At 46.2% G+C, this 21847-nt stretch overlaps 1 protein-coding gene across 1 annotated transcript in view; it reads left to right on the forward strand.

The window, feature by feature from the left end:
• USP46 (ubiquitin specific peptidase 46) overlaps positions 1-21847 on the forward strand; it is a 182157-nt gene that overhangs the window by 96465 nt on the left and 63845 nt on the right. Inside the window, exon 5 of the mRNA XM_085642106.1 lies at positions 12172-12248. Within this exon, the coding sequence (XP_085498232.1) occupies positions 12172-12248 (77 nt within the window). The remainder of the gene's footprint in view (positions 1-12171; positions 12249-21847) is intronic.

Here is a 21847-nt window from a genome sequence, read left to right on the forward strand (position 1 = left end):
TTTGGCACTCTGTCAACTATGGTTTGATTCATGTTAGATAAATTAAGGTACCTCAATAATAAACTGATTCGGTTTTCTGTCAGAAGGAGGATTGTGAAGTTAATACGTTGGCACATATATAATTTGACATTTTATTTTGCTGTAAACCCAAGCTCTAGAATACTAATGTTTAATGTCACTATACCTAGTATTGTGTTTTCATACAAACGTATCTTTTGGATCTTTACAGATGTTATCAAGTACGGGCCGCTTCTTTGTGAAATCATTGTTTTGTGGAATTTATTTGGTTAATGTTCCACTAGAAACCATGTAATCTTGTATTAACGCACTTGGTTATCATGTGTCGCACAACCTTCTAATACATGTTTTCCTCATACACAGCCAGCAGCAGCTTTTCTTAATCAGCACCAGGCAGCTTTGCATTAACGTTACGGTCCAAGGGACAGATCATCCCATCATTAATACCATAAAACATTCTTCATCTGCCCCAGACCTCATCAAATTTCCTCAGGCATCCCCATCCCATGTAGGCCACCCTCTTTACGTCCATGCTCTGGCCATTTCTGTCATCAATTTCTGTTAGTCTGGATCTGGCCATTAGCCATTCCCTGGCAGTGTCTCCTTTCTATAACCAGCCCCAACATGCGAAATGCTTATTAGGTTCTGGTTAAGTTCATTTCACTCCCCATTCCCAGCACAACAAAGTGAGGGGGACAAGGAATAACCTGACCACGGATTGCGGCCAGTTCCGATGTTATGTCCCCCAGAAAGCTTGAGTCCAAGAGCACCCTCGGATTGTGTTAATAAACGCACCAACTATCACTTTACGTTTTAGACGTGTAGGGCCAGATGTACGACTGTTTTTTGCGGTCGCAGACGGGTTTCAGACCCCTTTGCGACCGCAAAAAATTAGTTGGCCATGTACTATTCCCATTTTGCGACTCGCAAAATAGGAATAGTGAGGCGCTATTAGGAAGGGGCGTTCCGAGGGCGTCCCTTCCTAATAGCAAGTCCTCCAGGTATGTCTAACTCTTTTGCAACCGCAATTGCGGTCGCAAAAGAGTCTCGGTTTACCACCCTTCTCAGAAGGGTGGTAAAGCACTCTCAAACCGGAGGGGGTCCCCAGGGGACCCCTTCTCCTTTGGGAATGCAGGGAAAAATATGTTTTAAGGGCAGGCACTGGTCCCAGGGACCACTACCTGCCCTTAAAAAATTAAACAAACGTTTCATGTTTTTCTTTTTTTAATGCATCCCGTTTTCCTTTAAGGAAAACGGGCTGCATTAAAAAACATAAAAACTGCTTTATTGAAAAGCAGTCACAGACATAGTGGTCTGCTGACCCCAGCAGGCCACCAACCCCTGTGAGGCTGGCCATTCCCAATGGGGTCTCAAATTGCGAGTGGCTCATGAATATTGATGAGCCTCGCATTTTGCGCCCCCTTCTCCCCCATTGGGAATGTCTCTGACACTGTTGTACATTGGATTTAGCGCCTCGCAATTTGCAGCTCGCAATTTGTCGCAAAATGCAAGCCTCTAAATCCAATGCTCGTACATTTAGCCCATAGAGTTTTGGGTTCTACCTATTTTGTGAAGTCCACTTATGTTATAATATGGCCTATGTAGGATATTTAGCTGGATCAACTGCAACCTCTGTTTTATGGCTTCTTACCTCGAATACATAATAGGTCCCTCGAAGTCTGTATCCTCTAAGGGACCCACATACTCTCCCTGAGAACCTCCAGTTTCTGCAGAGTGTCCGGTTGTAAATGAGCAACGCTTTCTTTTTATCAATTCCTCTCATAATAATGCAAGTTTCCAGAGGGGTAATTTCAGGCAGCTCCTAGAGCCTGTCTAAGCTGTCTGTATTTGTACACCTGAGTGTTGGACAGTTCATATTCTTTCTGGGGTGTATTTTCACTGATTCTGAGATCTCCCACTTTGGATCTTCTTAATGATTCCCTTTGCTGGAAACCATACCTTTTGGCTACCTCTCTAGCATTTCTTTATAGTGTGATGTCTCTTGAGACTCTACCTTGCAAAGCCAGACACCTGGGGTGCTGTACTAGTCAGGCAGTGTCGCTTTTGTAGGCTTAATTGCTTTTGATTTATTTTCCAATACATGTAGTTGAAATGTGTGTTGCTCTACTGGGAGACTCTACTCGTGGCAGGGTCCTGACTACCTGCGATCTCCCAATCATTGATAACTTGGAGCTGGAAAGCCCAGTAGTATGCCCGTTTATCTGGGAGTATGAGACACATGGCTGAATTGTAATTTTAGGCGTGCCTCCATCCCTCAGTAATGTGTGGTGTTTTTTTCTGTAGCCACAGAAAGAAGGAATCCGGGATTGCAAAGGGAGTGTTTTGCATCACTTACAGCAGCTTTGCTAGTGTAATAATTTTAAAGATTGCTGCCTAGCCTAATTTAGTGAGCGGAAGTGTTTGCTGCTGTTGTGCATCTGTTTGGAAGTCCTGTATGACCACCTCTGAGCTTTCCCTTAAGAAGCATAGAGGGTCTGGAGTAAGATATATCCCCAGGTACATGAACCCCTCATCTGTAACCACTATGTGAAGTATACCACTTACAGCATAAATTTAATCAGTGTGAATGGGTATCGACTAACTCCAATTCATGTCGTACCCAGACTGCTCTTTGAATTCTTTTAAAAATTGAAAGCATTAACCAGACTGACCTCTGAGGTACTGTCACGTACAACAGGACATTGTCCACATCTATTGAGATCTTCTCCTTATTCCAAGGTTTCTTTTACGAAGAGTGGGTTCACTCGTGTATCTCCTATTAATTACTATAGTCCTGAAGGTGGGCTCATGGATTGGGACAATTTGAGACCGAAACGTCGACAAGTAGCCAATCTCTGTTGGAAAATATTTTAACCCGCACACATTCTGTCTTAATGCTAAGATGAAGATTCCCTTGTTCTCACTTGAGAATGGGTTTCTGATACATTGACAAATGTAAATGTGGAACAGTGTAGCCTTTATTGGATAACACATTGTCAGTGTATGGTGTGACTTCATTTTTCATTGAAGCTTAGCATTTGTTTTGCTTTAATATAATTTGTTGCATTAAACCAGTATATACACCAATCTGTGTGATTTTTAGGTCTCGCCTGAGCCAGCACATGCGCTGCTCTGCGAGACATTTAGTAAGTGGGCTTTTAAAAGTGCTACCACACGCTTTTGCTGGCCTAGCGCTTGCCGTTACACGCGCGGGCAGCCGGCAGCTTTCAGCGCCCGAGGCGCCATCTGGAACGCGATCACTTTCACTTTTGCCGCTACTCGCTTGCTTTAATTTTTTTATTTCCCGTGATTCTTCCGCCCTCTTTATCATGCCATGTGAAATAACAGAGCAAGATCGGTTTGTGAAGTAATAATGTGAACTCGTGCAGTGCTTTAACCACGTCACTGTTGTTATGTGCATAACCATCTTGAAATGCACTGACACTGTAGTCGTGAATATTATATTACAGTAAGCCGCCAGCTTTTAGCGCCTGAGGCGCCATCTTCAGCGCGATCACTTTCACTTTTGCCGCTGCTGCGCGCGCACCACTCGCGTGCTTCGTTCGACTTTGTTCCCAGGCATGTCTCGTAAGTCCGCGACTGACGCATTGCACGCCCCCAGTCCGAGAGCTCGTTCGCCAGGGCTTCCCAGCAGGATCAGGTTACTGCGCCCATAGAAAACTTTCCCCACGCTGAGAGCCGAATATCACTCTCTACTCCTCGGTCCTCTTGAAGAGCCTCGGAAGCAGATTGAAGCTGATAAATCTGAAACCGCGTCCTCCTTCGTGTACGCTCGTGTGCCCCGCCTCCTGGCTTCTCCCGCTGCTCGTGCTACAGATCTCTTGGTAGTCTCTTTCCCAACATGGCAGCTAAACTCTGCATGGTACAGCCTGCCTCTCTCCAATCCGTGCATCCCTCCCCTTACACAGCCTTCGGTTTCCAAACACGCCTCTACTGGTGCTTGCTTTGGGACCGAGCTTACTGATATTCGACACGCTACATATACCATTACAGCCTGCACACCAAAGGAAACATTACGGTACCTCAAAGTCATATACGCTATATCCCTGACAGTTGTTAATTTAAAGCATTTCCGTTTACCAATATATCTAATAAACTGCAAGGCTGCTCCTGAGCAAGTCTCGGAGCCACAATGATTATAATATATGCCTTTTAAAACTGCAATTTAATTAGTGTTCTTCCTAAAATAAGTAAATTCAAATAATGAGTACAATGCACTTTCTCCCGTTTTACATCCTTCTGGAAATGTAACTTTATATTTTGCTTTTTAAATGTTTCCTGTTAGTTCTGCAGCAAAGTATCAGGAGGGAGCGTTGTTTGGAGTGGACAGATTGGGCGTTTGCCCTTCCCTGCCAGCTTTTTGTGTTTTTGCCCTCACCACTACCCATTTTTCTGTTGCTTTTCATTTCCCCTTCCCCCAGCTCTGCTACCTTGCTGCACCTACGTGTTGCTTCCTTCTCTTCCTCTGTCACCCTCCTCTGCTCTTCTGTTGCTTTTTGTCCTCCCACCATTTCTCCATTGCTCTGCCACCCCTCCTCTCCCTTGCTTTTCGTCCACCACTCCCTAGCTCTTCACTGTTGCTTCTCAGTCTCTTCCCTTCCCACTGATTATTTTTCTTCTTAATAAATTATTATATTTTTTATATAATTTACATGCATCTCTCTCTCTAAATCTCTCTCTCTAAATCGCTCTCTCTCTCTCTATTTAAATCGCTCTCTCTCGCTCTCTCTCTCTCTCTAAATCTCTCTCTCTCTTTATAAATCTCTCTCTAAATCGCTCTCTCTCATTCTGGTTGTTTGACATGCTAGCTGTCTATTTGGGAGTAGGACATAGCTGATACTCAACAGTTACTATGTAAACAAGCACTGGCATAGCCAATAGGTCTCGCTTTTGGGACCTTATAAGTGTTTAGCCATGCAACAGTTGATGTTGTTGCACCAAGGATATTGTGCTGCATAACTAAATACTTATAAGGTCCCAAAAGCGAGACCTATTGGCTAAGCCAATGCTTGTTCTTTTTCTGTCTAATTGTTCCATGCAAATATTACTAATTAATGCAGGATGCCACAAAAGGACATCTAAAACAGACTTTAACCTTGCAATTTATGTACTTTTGAATGACTCCCTTGGTGGCAGTTTGCCCCATCGATAGTTTGATACCCTAGCCCACAAGGGACTATTGGGTTGCCCTTTTTACATACAATACATTGCACTATCTAGCATAAATCCAGTTTGATCTTGATGTCTGAGTGTTGTTTTGACTCTACCTAACCTTGTAGCCAGAGCTTTTTCTAAAATCTTTAATTTCGTGTTTCAAAGTGAAATGGGTCTATACGAGGCACATGTGTTTCTGCGTTTGCCTTTTTTGTATGATGGAAATAACTGTGTGTCAGAGGTCTGGTAATAGCTGACCCGTCTCTCTAGCCTCCAGAAATAAATGTAAAAGATGTGGCACAAGCAAGGGAGGCAGTCTTTTATATAGTTGCAAAGGAAACCAGTTGGAAGTGGGCATCTTTCTAATTTGTATTTCCTTAAGGCCTGCTGTTATCTCTTCCAGTGTAAGGTCCTTTTCTAGGAATGCTTTGTCTTCCTCACTCAAGTGGGGAATCGCCAAGCGACCCAGGAATGCCACTATTTCCCCTTTACAACTGGAACCTTTGGCTCAATATAGTCTCCTGTAGTATGTATCAAATCCTTGAGCTACTGCGCAGTTGATCATGGCTACATCCCCTTTTCCAGCCATATTTTGGCTGTTCTTATAGACTCTTCCTCTCAACAGCCAGCCATGCCAGTAAGTGACCAGTTTTGTTTCCTTCTTCCTTTAACTTCCTCTGCGTGGACAGATAATATTGCCTAGCCACGTCGTGAATCAGATTGTGATTCTTCCCTTGGTACATGTGACCCTTTGTTTAAAAAATAAGAAAGTGTCTTCCAAATTCCAGGAGTTTGTCTTTCAAATCCGTCATCTGTCGAACCCTACGCTTCTTTTTCTGTGCTGTACTGCTCTAGGCTCTATCTCAGAGTACCGTCTTCTAGGCTTCCCACAGTGTTACTTAGGACTCAATGGAACTTGTATTAGATTTGAAATATTGGGCAGATTCAACTCTGCTCCTAGCCATAACCTCATGTCTTCCAATTTGGTACACATTAGATCATTGAAATTGCCCCCCACTATATGGCTCGATGCATTTGATTCCAATAAAATTAGGCCTGTTTTATCAAACACCCTCTTTGGCAACCTAGGTGGGGCATATCTACTTATTACCTTCAATTTCCACCCAACCCATGTGCCTTGTATACCCACATAGGACCCCTCAGGGTCTATCCATCTGTTAGTAACCTGAAAGGGGGGGAAGGGGGCTTAGCTAGTATTGCTACTTTTCTATAGTCTTGTGCAAACCCTCCCCCGCCCAGTCCTTTAAGGTGTACTGAACCCTCTTCAGACACTATCTGTACCCTATAGGGTGAGTCGTAGCAGAATGAGGTTGGATGAGTACCTGTGGCTATATAGCCCCACCACCCCTCTACAATAGTCACTCATTAGGGTGACAACGATCTATATTTACATTGCCATCTATCCTTCCTTGTGACCATTTACCATGTGATCTGCCAGTTTGTGTGCTGTTACAAAACCAAACATCAAAATACCTGCAAGTTTACAACCACTTGCTTCGCAAACTTTGGAAGAGCCTGTCGCCTGTCATACTTACTATTCTCACTCAACCCGTTTCCCCAAATGACTCTAAATGTAATAGCTCATGTCCCTCACCCCATTAGAATAAGCCTGCTTAGCATTCTTTTTGTTGTCCCTAAAGGAATCCTCAGGATCAAGAGGATCTACAGTGTTCTCGATCATGTGATCTTCATCCACTTCATAGGGCATGGGGTGATCAACTTCCGTTGTGGGGTGGCATGAGTCTACTGCAGGATCCCCTGTCTACTCTGTGTCTGCAGACCAATCGTCCCAACTTCCCTTAACAATATATGTGCATCTCCCATAAGGAAGGCCTATAGAGCCCTGAGACAGGGAGTTGTGTATTATTAAGTAGGACATATAATTTGTATATGCCTTAACGGCAAAACTTCCAAATTGTTGTTTTTGAATGAATGAATGCATGAATATGGGGTTTATAAAGGGCATAGCTACTCCTGTAAAAGTGTCTCAGTGCGGAGAAACCCGAAGTAACTGAAAAAAGTAGAAGAAGAGCCTTAAAAAGCCAGGTCTTCAGAATAGCTCTAAACTGAGGCTGTTTTTTGCTGTGGAAAAGTTTGTACTCCCATTGGCTAACACAGATTTACCGGCCGACAACTCAGCCCACTAACTTTTAAGTGGGACTACTAAAATGAGAACTTTAAGGTATCGAATTAATCATGGCATTTAACCCAACTTGATGCCCAATTCGAATTTAATGAAACTTTGATGGAAACTTTTAGAAAATTGCCACTCTGTAGCCCAGTTTGTCCAGTTGCCTCACACGGTTGCTGGCCACCAGAGAGCCTTCTGCCCTCCTGGGGAGTGGCGTGAATGACTCCCAAGCTCGAACAATTATAGCCTGCTACAAAGGGAGGTGTCACCTCCTCCTTGCAGGAGCCAAACTTCCAGGGTGGGCTACCAAGCTTCTAACATCCAAGGAGTGGTTCAAACATCTTGAGAGTGGGATGAATAGTGCACCCTGGGATTGCTAGATGCCTCACACAGCTGGAAATCAACACACGGCGGGAGGGAATCTGGTAGCTCATTGGCTAGTGACCTCCTCATCCTCCCCAGGGCACTTTCTGGGTATAAATATGGCACCCCTGGAACCCTGAACATCAGATCACGGTAGAACTGGGGAACGGACCAAAGAAGGACTGCCCTGCTGATCCCTTGACCTGGGAATAGATGCTGCACAATCTGCTGGACTACACCTGCAGCACCTAGCAAAGAGAAGACTGCACCTATGACTCCTGGCTTGAGGAAACAACGCTCCTTTGCACTAGACCAATTAAGTGATTCCAACTGTCAGTCGGGTGACCCCCCCGTGACACTGCGTACCAGGGCCATCGAAGCTGAAGAAGCCCCATCCGGCAAGTTTGTAGCCACATTCCTGGAATTCTGGGCACTTCGAGAGACTGATCCTCAATGGCCAAAAGTTGCACCAGAATACTCCGAACCCGGACGCGTTTCCTGCTTCTGGATTGGTCACCCCAATGGACACAAGCCTCCCACCAAAGGATACCTCTGGAACCGATGTGTACGGAGTAGTGTATGTTTGGGATGTCACCAAGGTGTCAGTAAGAGTGTGGGTGTCTGAAATAGTATGAATGTGAGAGCGGTCAAAAACAATTCCATTTGTGTTTTGTTATTATGAAATTTGGGAGTGGTGTTTTGTTATTATGAAATTTGGGTGTGGTGTTTTGATGTAAGTGTATACATTTGTACAAAGATGTCTCCATAAAGATTTATTGAAAACAAATAAATAAAAAAAGAATAAATGATTTAAATAAAATTAAAACTATTAAATAGATTTGGTCGTCAGTGATAAATGTTCAGACGCCACGGTTGATTAATTCTGATAAGTAAGAATCAGTATTGGCATTTTGATTGGTTTGTCGTTTTATTGGCTCAGCCTTACTGATTAGGGCCTACCCCATCATTTTTTGCTCATCTGCAAGACATGTTCCCAGTATGTTTCCTTTATCTTACTGGCTGAATTTTTGTTTATCTTAGTTGGATTCTCCCAGGTGACTGCCATATTTGACTGGATGCATAAAGATTGCACGACTCTCAACCACGGCGTGTTACAGGATTTATCCCCAAAAAATTAGTTCTTGCAAAACTTTTTTTTAAGGAACAAACTCCCAAGTTGTTGATCTACTAGCCCAATAGGTCAGGATTTTGGTACGTGCAATATGGTCAATTTCCTTAAGATCTAAATCCCATCATAAAGTAATAACAGGTGTGCTAGCTGGGACATTTAGTAATGTTAATACAAATTTACTAACTAAAAACCAACCTGTGGTGGTGTGTGGGTCCACACAAAAAAAGACTATGGAGAGTGATCTGCGTGAGCTGAGGCGCATGGGCTAAGCATTTTCGATTGGGAAGCGCAAATAGCGGTCATCACAGCTGTATGCAAGAATCGTGACCAGGGCTTACTGTACCACTGCAATAACAAACTGCAGCTATGGTGGACTTTGCCTCTGCAACTACGAACTGTGTATGAGGTAGACTATGCCCTGCAACTAGGATTTGGACCCGAGGCGGGTTGCATGCCACCCATGAGCCTGTGCCTGAGCTGGACCGTGTGGCCCGTGTGGCCAACATCAAGAACTGCACCCAAGGTAACCTTCTGCTGCAGAGGAGGACTTTGCTGTGTCTGCCCCGGTAGTGTTGTGACCTTTAACTCTTCTCAGCCCAGCTGCTACACCTTGCTCGAGATCCAGAAGCGGGTTTCTTATCCACTGGAGACCCTTTTGTGAGGTCGTCGGACAGTGACCTCTCATGTTTTCTTATACGCCCCTTTGCTAGAATGCTGCTCATATCTCAAGCCAGCATGCCTCCTCTCATGAGGGAGGAGAGATGCGAACTGCAGCTGCCAAGAAAAGGACTCTCAGGACAGTTCTGTGGTGAGGCTGATGAAATGGCGACATATTGAACAAAGAACACTACAAACTGAACTAATGGGTAATTTGCGCAAATCCTTGATATAGGCCCAAGAAATGAGCTACGCCCCAGTGGGAGACAATGACTAGAATTGCTAAAGGGGTGGGACACCCAGGAAAAGGGGCGAAATGGGGCCAGAATCTGGCACAGCAGTGCAAGCACCAGTATTTTTCTTTACTAAAATAATTCACTGGGTTGGACAACCGGTTTTCACACTGCTGGGTGATTGTTGAGTTCTGAGCTTTAGCACCCACTGCCCCCCTGACAAACCTGTGACTGCTAGTCATTGCTACCACTGAGAGTCAAGTGTTGAAGGGGTTCAACTTGGTCCAGTTTTGCCGAGCCATAGTAAGACAGACCCAAGAACATACGATGGAAACTATCCCAACCCCACGATCCTGAGGTGCAGTAGCCCCTGCTTGCCCCATTTTAATTTTATGCAGTTTTATATAGGGCAAATGCGACCCAAATATATGGAAGTGCTTTACATGAGCACTAGTTACGTTACACGTCACTCGTCACATTCTTTTTTTTTTTTTTTTTTTTTAATTTAGGCATGAGGAAATTAAGTGATTTGCCCAGAATCACAGGATGTTGAGCTCAGATTCGAATTTGGTTGGCCCTAATGCCACATCCTCTCTACATGGCTCCCTGAACGGGGCCTACAAGGCACCTATCTATGAATGAGAATGCATCCTGTTTTAACAGAACCTGGATCTGTTAAACTTGTCGGTCTGTATATTTGTACAACTACTGAAAATCGGTTAAGTGGTCAGAATTTCTGCAGTTGCAAGTTAGTATTCGGAAAGTGGGCTGGAGCTGTTATTAGAGCTGCTGTTTTAAATGTAGTGAACACCCACAAAATAGTAATTTTGTAGATATCCACAAACATTTGTAGTATGGCCTCTTCGAGGAATTATCCACATGAAAGATCTGTTAAACACACTTGAGGAGCCCATGGTGCTAGCTTGCATCTGCCACATCTCGCAGCTGCTCATTAATTTAGTGTTGGAGAACTCCTAAGCTATGTCATGTACCTAAAATGATAGTAGTGCATGGAAAGTGGCAAAACAAATCCATAGCTTTGTTACCAAGTAGGAAAATGTATCCATCCAAGTGAGGTTTCCTCGATTCCTGGAACCTTAAGATGAAGAGCTTGAGCTGAGTGGCGAGACCTCCAAGGATCAAATCGGGTTCAGTTTTTCTCCAGGAATATTTGACTACTCTCCATGTATGATCGAGAGAGAGAGAAAGACAGAGATCGACAAGCAGTGATTGACCGAGATTGAGATCAACTGGATGAGACATCCAAGGGTGGGTGGCAGAGTGGCTCCACGTACCCAAGTCATTCTTTCTGTCCTAGAATTATGTTGGACATTGGGGTCATATTACAGTGCGATTACCGGTGCAATTTTGTCTGTCATTTCTGAATTGCAATGAATGTTTGGGTGTCGGTGCAAATTTGCGCTGCTGTTGGGACCAACTTACTGGCGTATACAATTGCTTTGACGCCAGTTTAGGTGGTTCAAATGTCAATGCAGAGCATCACCAATGCAGTTTATATGATCCAGTCCCTAGCAGTCACACGATGGAGCAGACTGTTCTATATGATAGTGGGGCTGTAGTGATATAAATGAGAATAAAAGCCTATCTTGACTACTGTAATGCCATTTATTCAGAAATGGAAAATGAGTGATGTGTGTTTGTTCTCTTGTGCAGTGAGTACTCGCATTCTACAGGACATACAGGTGTGGAAAAGAAGGATTGTGAGCACAGTATTTGCTTGACGTGGTCAGCCTGTGGCAGTTTCTTTCGAAGAAAACCAAAACTTGTATCTCAACAACCAACATTGCCACTTAACTGATTGCAAGTTAATTGGTGATTTCTAACATTGGCGATAATCGTTATTTCTGGGATGTTTTCCAAGTACATGCGGTTTCTAAATCTGAAGTCTCCCATTTGAATGACTAGCGGCCTAAACTTACACCACATGACAGTTCATTTTCTTTATGAATCGGGCTCTTGTGTATGCCAAAATTAATCTAAATTAATTTCATTTAGTAATATATGCGTTGACTATTTGCCGATCATTCAAATGGAAGCAAGTGCAAGGCGATCATATGCAATTGCTTACACAACGCTTATCTGTGGATCCACTTGTGTATACAAGTAGTGTATTTATTGTTCATTGATAACTTCTGAGAATTCGTTTCTTCCAATCTCTAGAGAAGGTTTCCAAACCTAATCAGCCTCTTAACCCTCATTGCTAATCCTAGTTTTGGATGCATTTTCAAGGTTTCTGTTCCCTAATGTTCCCGAAATGTGTCAGTTGCTTGCTTTATTACACCTTTTATGCTTGAAATGAGTAGGACCCTGGTTCGAAGAAAGAGCCATTGCTTTTAAGTTCCATTTACCTCTGAAGTTATCTAGACTTTTGTTGACTAAAGTTATTTTGTCCCTAACAAAATTATTTGTATTTTATGTAGGTAAGCAGCAAAGATGAAGATTTTCTTGACCTCTCTGTTGATGTCGAGCAGAACACTTCGATTACGCACTGTCTCAGGTAAATGTATGGAAAAATTTAAATTAACTGTATATTATCAAAATTGAATTTCCTACCGAAAATAAGAATGTAATTAATATTCAGCTTCCTGCTAAATAGACCTTCTGTCTTGATGTACCTGACAACCACAGACACCTGATACATAGCCTCAAGATGGCCCCCGAGTGGGAGCTCTTCCTGAGAGCTCCTGGTTTGGGGATTACCTTATCGGTCGATATCCCTACAATAACCAGCCATCCAACATCAACATCCACTTCCTCAACTGAAACAACACGCAAAACAGATTTTGTCGCCGCTTACCTGAAGAAACGAGCTGCCCAGATCTCATCAACGCTCTCTGCTGGATTGGGCCAACGGGACCGACGACACTCGTCCCCTAGCAGGCCTCTACAGAAGGGATCCACCGACGTGCCTGCCTACTTGCACAGCCTTTCTCTACCGGTGCCGATGTGCCCTCCTTCCACACATCCACAACCCACGCGTTGAGACGGTCCCGGCAGGGACATAACCACAAGCTGAGACTACCCTGACGTGGACAAAGCAGACCCTCCATCTACAGAATCTTCCCCCTGCCGCTTTCGAATCCCGCATCGGAGCAGACAACTTTAATCTGGTGCCAAGCCTGTCAAGACCGTCGTGCCTAGTCTGTAATGTCCCTCAAACGGACCGGTTATGGCTCCTACCAGACCGTGAATCAGGAAATGGTTATCAGGGTTTGGTCTACCTCCGTCCTGACTGGTACTGGCTGCCTCTGACCGGACTGCAACCGGCTGCCAATCCTGAACAGACCTCTGTGCCTCGCCCGCAGCGACCCACAAAAGGACCCTAATCTGACTCCAAAACAAGACCAAAAGCGGGTGAGTGGTCATAATGGCCCAGTGGCCTTCCGTAAAATTATGGAGGTCGTCCGAACGTCCAGCTTTCTAGGCTCCCGATCGACCTCCCACCCGCCCAGGCCCTGTCCCCGAGGTGAACAAATCCACCACTCGCCCCTCTGAGCGGGACACGGGCCCCAAACGTCACAGCAACTCCACCACTCCGAACCATCACTTCGAAGCCACTCGACTAAGCCCCAACATCGGCTCTCCCTGCCAGCTTTTGATCCCTCTGCCCACCGCCATGTTACGGTTGCTGAAGCCCTCTGTACGATAAGGGATGATTTCTGCCCTTCGATCTGGCCTCCGATCCTGGCCCCTCTCCCAACCTCCACTTTCTACACTCAATTATCAAAAATGAGACCGCCCAACCTTGCTCAGAGGTTGGTATTATCCGCCGACTGGACCTCCTTCGTCACAACGTTCTGTGCTCTACTGTGGTGCCTTGATGTTTACCTAACTACGAACAGCTCATTGTCGTCAATATATGTGCGGATGGTTAACTCCGCCTAACTCTTATCGTTGATTTGTTTGCCACTCTGAGCCCTCCTCCTCCAATCTCCTAAACACGGTGTGCTCTTACTTGGTATTTTGCCTCCGAGAAGGGCGCCGATTCTTCACGTTGCTTTGTTTCTCACTCTCCTAAATACTATGCTCCTAATCTGTTTCTGCCCCCGAGAAGGCCGCCGACGAAGTCGATAGTGAAGCCGCTGACCGGACCACCCACGACTCCCAACACGGGGCTCGTGGCTCTTTATTTTATTTTGCTGTGTATTGTTTTGCTTCTTTCCCTGACCTCCCATATAGCATCAACCGAGGCCTGGCTTTCTGGATATATCTACGCCAGGTTACCTCTATTTGCTTCTTTGCTCTGTCTGCTTCTCCTCCTCCCTCCATTCGCTCAAACACCGTGCCTTTCCTTATACTAGAATCTCACGACAGAGCCGATTGTGCAGCCGTTGGCTGGACCAACCACGACACTCCGCACGAGGACCTTGGCTCCTTTGTCTTTGTTTTGCTTTGATCTGTTTCTCTCCCGGACCCCACATGTAGCTGTAGTAGCGTCGCCCGTGACCTGCCGACTATGGATATATCCCCGCCAGGTAAACACCTCTCTTGTTTCTCAGCCCACTAATCTCTGAGCCCTCCTGCCCCAGCTTCTCGGCCGATGCTGAGAGGAACTGCCTACACTGGGTCTCAGCTAGACAGCCCTCCTCCCGAGCGATGTTGATATTTACTTGGTGTACGCACCCGGCGCCTCAAATACCGCTCTCCTCACGCACGCAGAGTGCCCGTAGAGTTAGCCCCCGCATCTGCTCGACTCCACGCTTATAATCCTTAATTACAAATTAAATTCAAACTACCTAGGCCCCCCCCCCTGCTGATCGCTGAAAGAGCCTTCGTGACGATTGCGCCCCGCAGGGCAATTGGTCTGTCTTCACTCTCCTGCCGAAAATTATCACTCTCCAACCCGCCTGTAAGTTGCATACACATGTTTAAAATGGCCGCTCCAGTCTGCTGATGGGCTCCTGATTGCTACTGTAAGATCACGCCCGGCGCATCATTTGCCCTGATCTCGCCTGCCGTTGAATGTTCCACTCTACCTGGCTCCCCTTATTACTGCCCTTAGGCCTGCCCTCGCTCCTCTCAGAAAAGCGCACTCTCCCTGACTCCCTCTAACAGTACCATGAACTGCTACTACCCCTACCCTCTCCCACACTCTATGGTTTTTGGCATACTAATTAGAAAGGCGCATCCCTTCGGCCCTTCCTATACCCCACGCCTTAACACCCTATCCTGCAAGACCTATACCACTCACCTTAACACGTTATCTTGCAAAATTCAACACCACTGAGGGTCATTCACTGGTAACCTTTTTACTCCCACCTCTCTATTAACACTAGTCGAAATAACCCACACCAGCATGCCACCTTCCGCTCACTTCAGAATGGACGCCAGACTCCAGAAACTAGGTATCAATAGGCATACAATTAATTACCTAACCAACCTCTCCAAAACCGCGAGTAAGTCTCTAAAACATAGACTACTCAAAGCCCACCCAGAAACCCTTATCTCTGACCCCTACTTCTGTCCAAAAAAAGGAGCGATTTACTAGTGACCTGATTTTTCACACTAAAAGAAGAGCTCAGTGGAGGATAGCGCTCCACTCTTTACTCAATCACCTCAGCTAAGAAATTACCCCACTGTATTAGATTACTGGTGATACCCTCACCCACTTTTAGAGCAAACGCTACCATCTCTATTTATAACAATGGGATCATACTCATTCAGGCCACAGATCGCAACCTGGCCATCTTTGACAAAAAATTCATTAAGAAATCGCTGGACCATAACGAAGCACCTACTCACCCGTTGAACGACCTTCCACTAACTCCAACCCAGGGTCAACTTGATCCCTCTCTATTGTCCCACAACCGCCAGTCAAATGCCCCTCCTACCTCGAACAGCTAGCTTAAAGCTCCAACCCCCTCACATGGGCTCCTCATACTCATCCACAGGGCCCCGACTACCCATAATTCCCCTACTCCCCTCCCGCCTGGCTGATGAGTCTGCTATCCCTAGCCCGGATCACCGCTCCCATACCTCCCACTCTCCCCTCCCTCCGAATGATCTCCTGCCTAACTGCCGTTCCCCACTACTTCTTGGCCCGCTCTCCACCTGGATTGCAACGCCCACTAACCCCCCCTTCCCCCTCCAGCCCCCAATCTCCTTGTTCTCCTCTCCATCTGAGACGGAAATCCTCCTCAGAGGATTTCTCCCCTCCCCCTCAGCCCCTCTCAGTGAACTCACCTACGTCCACCACAGTGAACAGCACTCCTCCTCCCATCCATGAACCACACACGGATCCGGCTGCTAATCTCCCAAGATATAAACCAGCAACTTCTCAAGCTCAAAACTGCCATCCAAAATCTCTTTATCACCACCGCTGACCTGGCCCTTGAGCTCGCTTCCAACAGGACCTCGCAAGATTCCCAGCATTCTGCCCTGCACCACCATTTCCCATCTTCCCATGTCACAATGTGTCCTAGTGACCCAGGGCTGAAACCCACTGGCCAGAACTGGAATACCCTCCCATACCCTAACGCTCCATCTCGAGCAGCCAGCTATTAGAAACAGACATTCTCTCCCTCCTCCGAGAGTACAACGACCCACATACGGCCTTCTCATCCCCTTCTGGATCTTCTCAAACCACCACTTTAAATCCACCAGAATTGAGCGGTCCCAAGCAAGACAACTCCGAGACCATACAATGTATCACACCTAACCCACAAAGAGCCCCCAGACTTAACACCAACACCTTAAACGCCAGCAACCTCTTGCAGGTCCCTGTTACACAGCCCTCTGTCATTGAACACAAAGCACACCTGAAATGCCTGCTACTTAACTGTAGATCAGTGGTGAAACATGCCACGGACCTTTCAGATCTCAGCCTGGCTCAGGTACTCGACTTATCCTCACCAAAACCTGGCTCAATGACTCCTGTGGCCCCATCCTTTACATTCTAGTCCCGCCCAGCCACAACATTATCAGACTTGATTGAGTTGAGAAAACGGGTGGTGGCATAGCCTGTATCCACCACAGCTCTCTCTCAGCAAAACAATCCTCCTCAGCTAATCTCTCATTCTGTGAATATCTTTCCCTTGATATAACCACCAAACATAGACCCATATGTAGCCTGAAGATCTCCTACCACCTGCCGGGAGACAACCTCCTGTTTATTGAACAAACTATGGAAACCATATCCTGCAACCTGGGGCGACACTCTTTCCCTCCGCCCCCTACCCCCACCCCCCCTCCCCCCCTCCCCCCAATAGATCTTCCTTGGAGACTTCAACCTTCACTGGAATGATCCACATGATCAGGCAGTTAATAGTCTCAAAAACTTCCTAAGCAATCTCCACCTGTCCCAAATCTGTGACACTCCCACGCACAAACTAGGCTCAACCCTAGACCTAATCATCGCCAATCCCAATTCCATTCATCTCAACTCTATTCTCCCCTGTGACTGGTCTGACCACCACTACACCTTCCGTATCCTTGAAAGCTGGAACTCCAAAAGTTCACAACTACTCAAACATAAACAGTGGAAAAGATTACTACATAATACCAACATAAATGAACTCATCTCACACTGCATAATCTCCCTTCAGATTAGACATAGAAACGTTCACGTCCTCACGGAACACTATAACAACTCCATGTTGTCTGCCCTCGATGCAGCTGCACCCCTTCAACTAAAACGGATACCCATCAAAGACTCCCAACCATGGTTTAATGACAGCCTTAATTCGGACAAACGCAGCCTTAGATTAGCGGAACGTGCATGGAGATCAGCTCCATCAACTGAGCTACTAAAAACTCTTAGACTAAAAAGGAGCAGATACAATAAACTCATCAGAAAGGCTAAAGCAAATTTCTTCAAAACCCAACTTGACAAAGCCAAAAAACGTCCAAAAAGACTCTTTGAGCTGATGAAGTCACAATCTAATAACACTTCAGAACAATCACCTCACATCTCCCCCTGCCCTCAACCGAACTGTGAGGCCGTTGCTGACTTCTTCCTCGCTAAGGGGAATAAGATCGAATCTGACCTCAAATCGTCTCTCATCAAACTCGCTCCCTCTCCGGACTATCTTGACCCCTCCCTACCCGCCTCCTACGCTGTCCTTTCTCTCCCCTAAAAACAACGCTTCTTGGAGCCAATTCACCACCTCAACGAAACTGCCATCCTCAGCATTCTATCGACCCTGAAACCCTCTAATCACTTCAGTGACCCCCTCCCGCCCAACTTCTTTAAAGAAATAGTGGGAACACTAGTCCTGCTCTGGTCTAAGATCATCAACGCTTTGCTTTTCCAAGGGGAGATCCCGGACTGCCTGAAGGCGGGCCTAGTTCTCAGTATTCTCAAAAAACCTGCAGCTGACCCTGATGACCTTAATAACTATCGACCAATCACAAACATCCCTACCCTGGCTCGAGAAATGTGTACATGATCAACTGCGCAAACACATTGACCAATTCCAACTCCTCGACCAATACCAATTGGGCTTCTGCTCTGGCCACAGCAAGGAGACGGCCATCACTCATATAGTGGATGATGCCCTCTGTATGCTCGACCAGAATGAAGCTTGCCTACTAATACTACTCGATCTCTCATTTGCTTTTGACACGGTCAAACATGACAACCTCTTGGAATGTAGGATGGGACTCTCAGGCACTGTCCTCAAATGGTTTGCCTCCTTCCTCGACAACAGAACACAGAGTCAAATCCAATCAAACTATACCATCTCCAGTCTCTGCACACTTGGTGTTCCACAAGGTTCCTCACTCTCCCCAACACTCGTCAACCTTTTCGTGGAACCACTGACTGTAATCCTCAAATTCCAACATCCAATACCACATGTATGCGGATGACACCCAACTGTACATGAAACTATCTTCACCAGAAGATAACCATTCTCTCAACGGAACCCTGCATAAAACCGTAAACTGGTTAACCTCCAACCACCTCAAACTAAACGCTCTTAAAACTGAATTCCTCCTCATTTCACCCACTAGGCAAACCCCCACTGTAGTGAACTTCCTCACAAACCTCACTGCTCTCAACTGCACACCACACATCATTGACGCCACTAAATCACTTGGTGTTGTTCTAGATAAGAATCTAAACATGCAAGACCACATTAGAGCATCGACCAAAGGAGCGAACTACCATCTAGGCATCCTAAGAAAACTCCAACCTTACCTCCCACAAGATGACTTAAAATCGGCGGTGCAAGCACTTGTCATTTCAAGGCTCTAATATAGCAGTGACGCTATGCGGTCTCCCTAAACTCAGCCTAGCCCCACTCAGAGCATCTCTGAATGCTGCGACTAGACTTGTCACTGGCTCCAAGAAATCCAACCACATTTCGCCGGACCTGAAATCACTCAACTGGCTCTCACTCGAGGCAAGGATACTATTAAAAATTGCGTGTATGACCCATAGAGCACTTCACTTCAACACCCCTCTATACCTGAAAAATAAACTCAAACTATCTGGTAGTGCTCGGTCCTCAAGGCAGCACTCTGCTCCTTAAGCCAAAGAAATTTAAAAAACTGAAAACCTACAAACGCACTTTCTCCAGCTTTGCCCCGAGAATCAGGAACTCCCTACCTGTTGAAACAAAACTGATTACATCAACTTTTGCATTCAAAGGGGAAGTGAAGGCTCTACTGATGAACAATTTGCTGAACTAGTACTCTCTCCCTCACCGTCCTGGCTGGCGTAATGAGTTACCAACTGCCCTATGCTACAGCCCTGCATTGCCCTCTACTGTGTTATTGCTGTTCCCAATGTAACTTGTCGTAACTGCTACCTGGCCTCTGTCACGGCCCACATTTGCCCGTATTCATGTCAATGTTGCTCCTGATGTATATTCCCTAATTGCCTTATCGACCTGTATCCTCCTCAACCCTCATGTAAAGCGCTCTGATACCCGCTTGGCTCATGTTCGCACTATACAAAACTTTTTCATAAATAAATAAATAACCAGGCATTCCCCTGTGTTAGGATTGAGGGAGCTGCAAGGTTGGAAGCTGGTTTTGGTTGTCCTACGGTGCAAGTTCTCCTCCACTGCTACACCTGCCTCTCGTGGAGTACTGTAGCCTGACCACACACCTACGCTGAGCTGCTGCCTTGGTGCTCCCTGCTGCAGAGCTGTTAAAAAGTACCGAGAAACCGTAGTTTGGGAGGGGAGGAACCAAACCCTCCTCCTGATAAATGTTGTACACATCTGAAGGGTTCTTCGCTGTAGGGTGGCCCACACAGAACCATCTCCCCTGGGGTTGCAGTCAGTGCCACATATTGTTGGCTAGCAGCAGTATGTGGGCCTAGCCTGGTACTGGGACATGACGCAGTGTGGCAGATGAGTGTGTGTTCTGTTCCTTTCCAGTCCAGAGGTTTCTGCTGCTCCACAGACCATGTTTCTACTCTTCCAGATTGATAAATGCTCAGCCATTTGATGCGCTGGGCAGCAGTGGCTGGAAGCCACAACACGTATAATATTTCCATTTTACTGTTTGTAAAGCTAGTGTGATGCAATCTAGACTACGATAGGATATATTATCTGGGTTAGTTTTCACAGCATGGCAGAAGTCCAGGGGCCGAAATACTTATTTAATCACTTGTAATGTTGCTCTTAACAGCAGTCATCGTACTGCTGACTTCACGGTGGCTGGCCGTACTTACCGAGATGGAGCAGCTGCTGTCTACATCTTTTATAATAACGAGGACCATTACCTTTGTATGACACAACATCAGCACCCTGCTTGTCTACTGCGATACAGAGGCCCAGCCTTGGGTTGTGAAGGGGCATTCAATCTGTGAGAGTGCACACGCCTTGCACTTAGCTGTCCGCTGAGTATTTTTCAAGCTCTCTGGCTCGAGAGCCAGACCAAAGTGCTTAGTGGTAGGTCGTTAGTACATACAAGCTCGATTGTGGAAGAGGAGGAACCCATTTCAGATTTACCTTCAGCCTGGTGAAGTGCACTTCCCTTTTAACCAGAGCCCACACTAAATTCCATTGAGTGTTTTAAACATTTTAAAAGCACATCTCATCAGTGCAATTTAGTTTTCTTAGATTTCTAATTCAAAGAAATGCAAACCATGCTACATCTCAAATAAGAAATGTAACCTCACTGAATGATAAGGACATTCATTATGTAGTGAACTAGCAGAGGTTGCAGGAGTAGGCTCTCAAGGAGGGAAGGGACTGCTTCAAGAAAAGCACTGCAAGAGCGTCGTGAACCTGTATGCCCAAAGGATGGTGGTTGCAGAAGGTAGAGAGGCAAAGTGGTGCTGAAGAAAGCGGCTGCAAGATTTTGGTCATGCGAGGGCTGGAAGTGTGCTGACGGCTGCAGCAGAAGCACAGCATGCCGCATAAAGAAAGGCCATTGTGGAAGAAAGGGTGATGTAGGAGGCGCAGGGCTGAAAGAAGCCTGGAGGTTGTATGTGGGAGGAGATGTGAAATGAGATACCTGCAAAGGTGGCCGTGGGGGATGGGCTAGGTTACAACGCACATGGAGAGATGAGGATGCAAGAGGCCTGGAGAGTGTTGCACGTGAGATGGTGGGAGAGGGTCTGGAGCCGCAGGACAAGTATAGACCTCTTAGCAGTCGGCTACAGGAGTGAAGGCGTTTTCAGGACTGTGTACAAGGAATTAAGCTGTAAAATGGAGGCAGAGAGCTGCCGGGTTAGGGGTCCACAGGATGTGGGGGGTGAAGGGGAAAAGTGGCAAGTAATGGACTGCATGGGGCAGCAGGAGGAAGGGGACCCTACTATCAAAGGGTGAAACTCTAGGAGGACCGAGGCAAGGGCTGCCAAAAGAGATGTCGATCTGTTAGAGGCAGAGATGTTGCAAGCAGAATGATGGAGGAGCAGGGAGTGCTACCGAATCCAGAGTTGCAGGAGCTGTGGAGTGCCGCGTTCTATAAAAGAGGGGGATTAAGGAAGGGAAAGTAAGACAGTAGCAGGAATGGAAGCGGGGTGCTGCAGGAGGGATAGCTGCACAGGAGTAAGGACGCAGTTAGGATGCTGCATAAGGTCCTTCTGACTGCTGTGTAGCCGGACGGCTATCTCTGTTGTATGAGAGCTTGCGCTGACCAATCTGTGTCTGAGGCCTGAGCATATTCGGGATGGATGTGAAGACTGAGCCTTTAAGG

Source organism: Triturus cristatus, chromosome 2_2 (assembly GCF_964204655.1).
Source record: "Triturus cristatus chromosome 2_2, aTriCri1.1, whole genome shotgun sequence".
In the NCBI taxonomy this organism is placed as follows: Eukaryota; Metazoa; Chordata; class Amphibia; order Caudata; family Salamandridae; genus Triturus; species Triturus cristatus.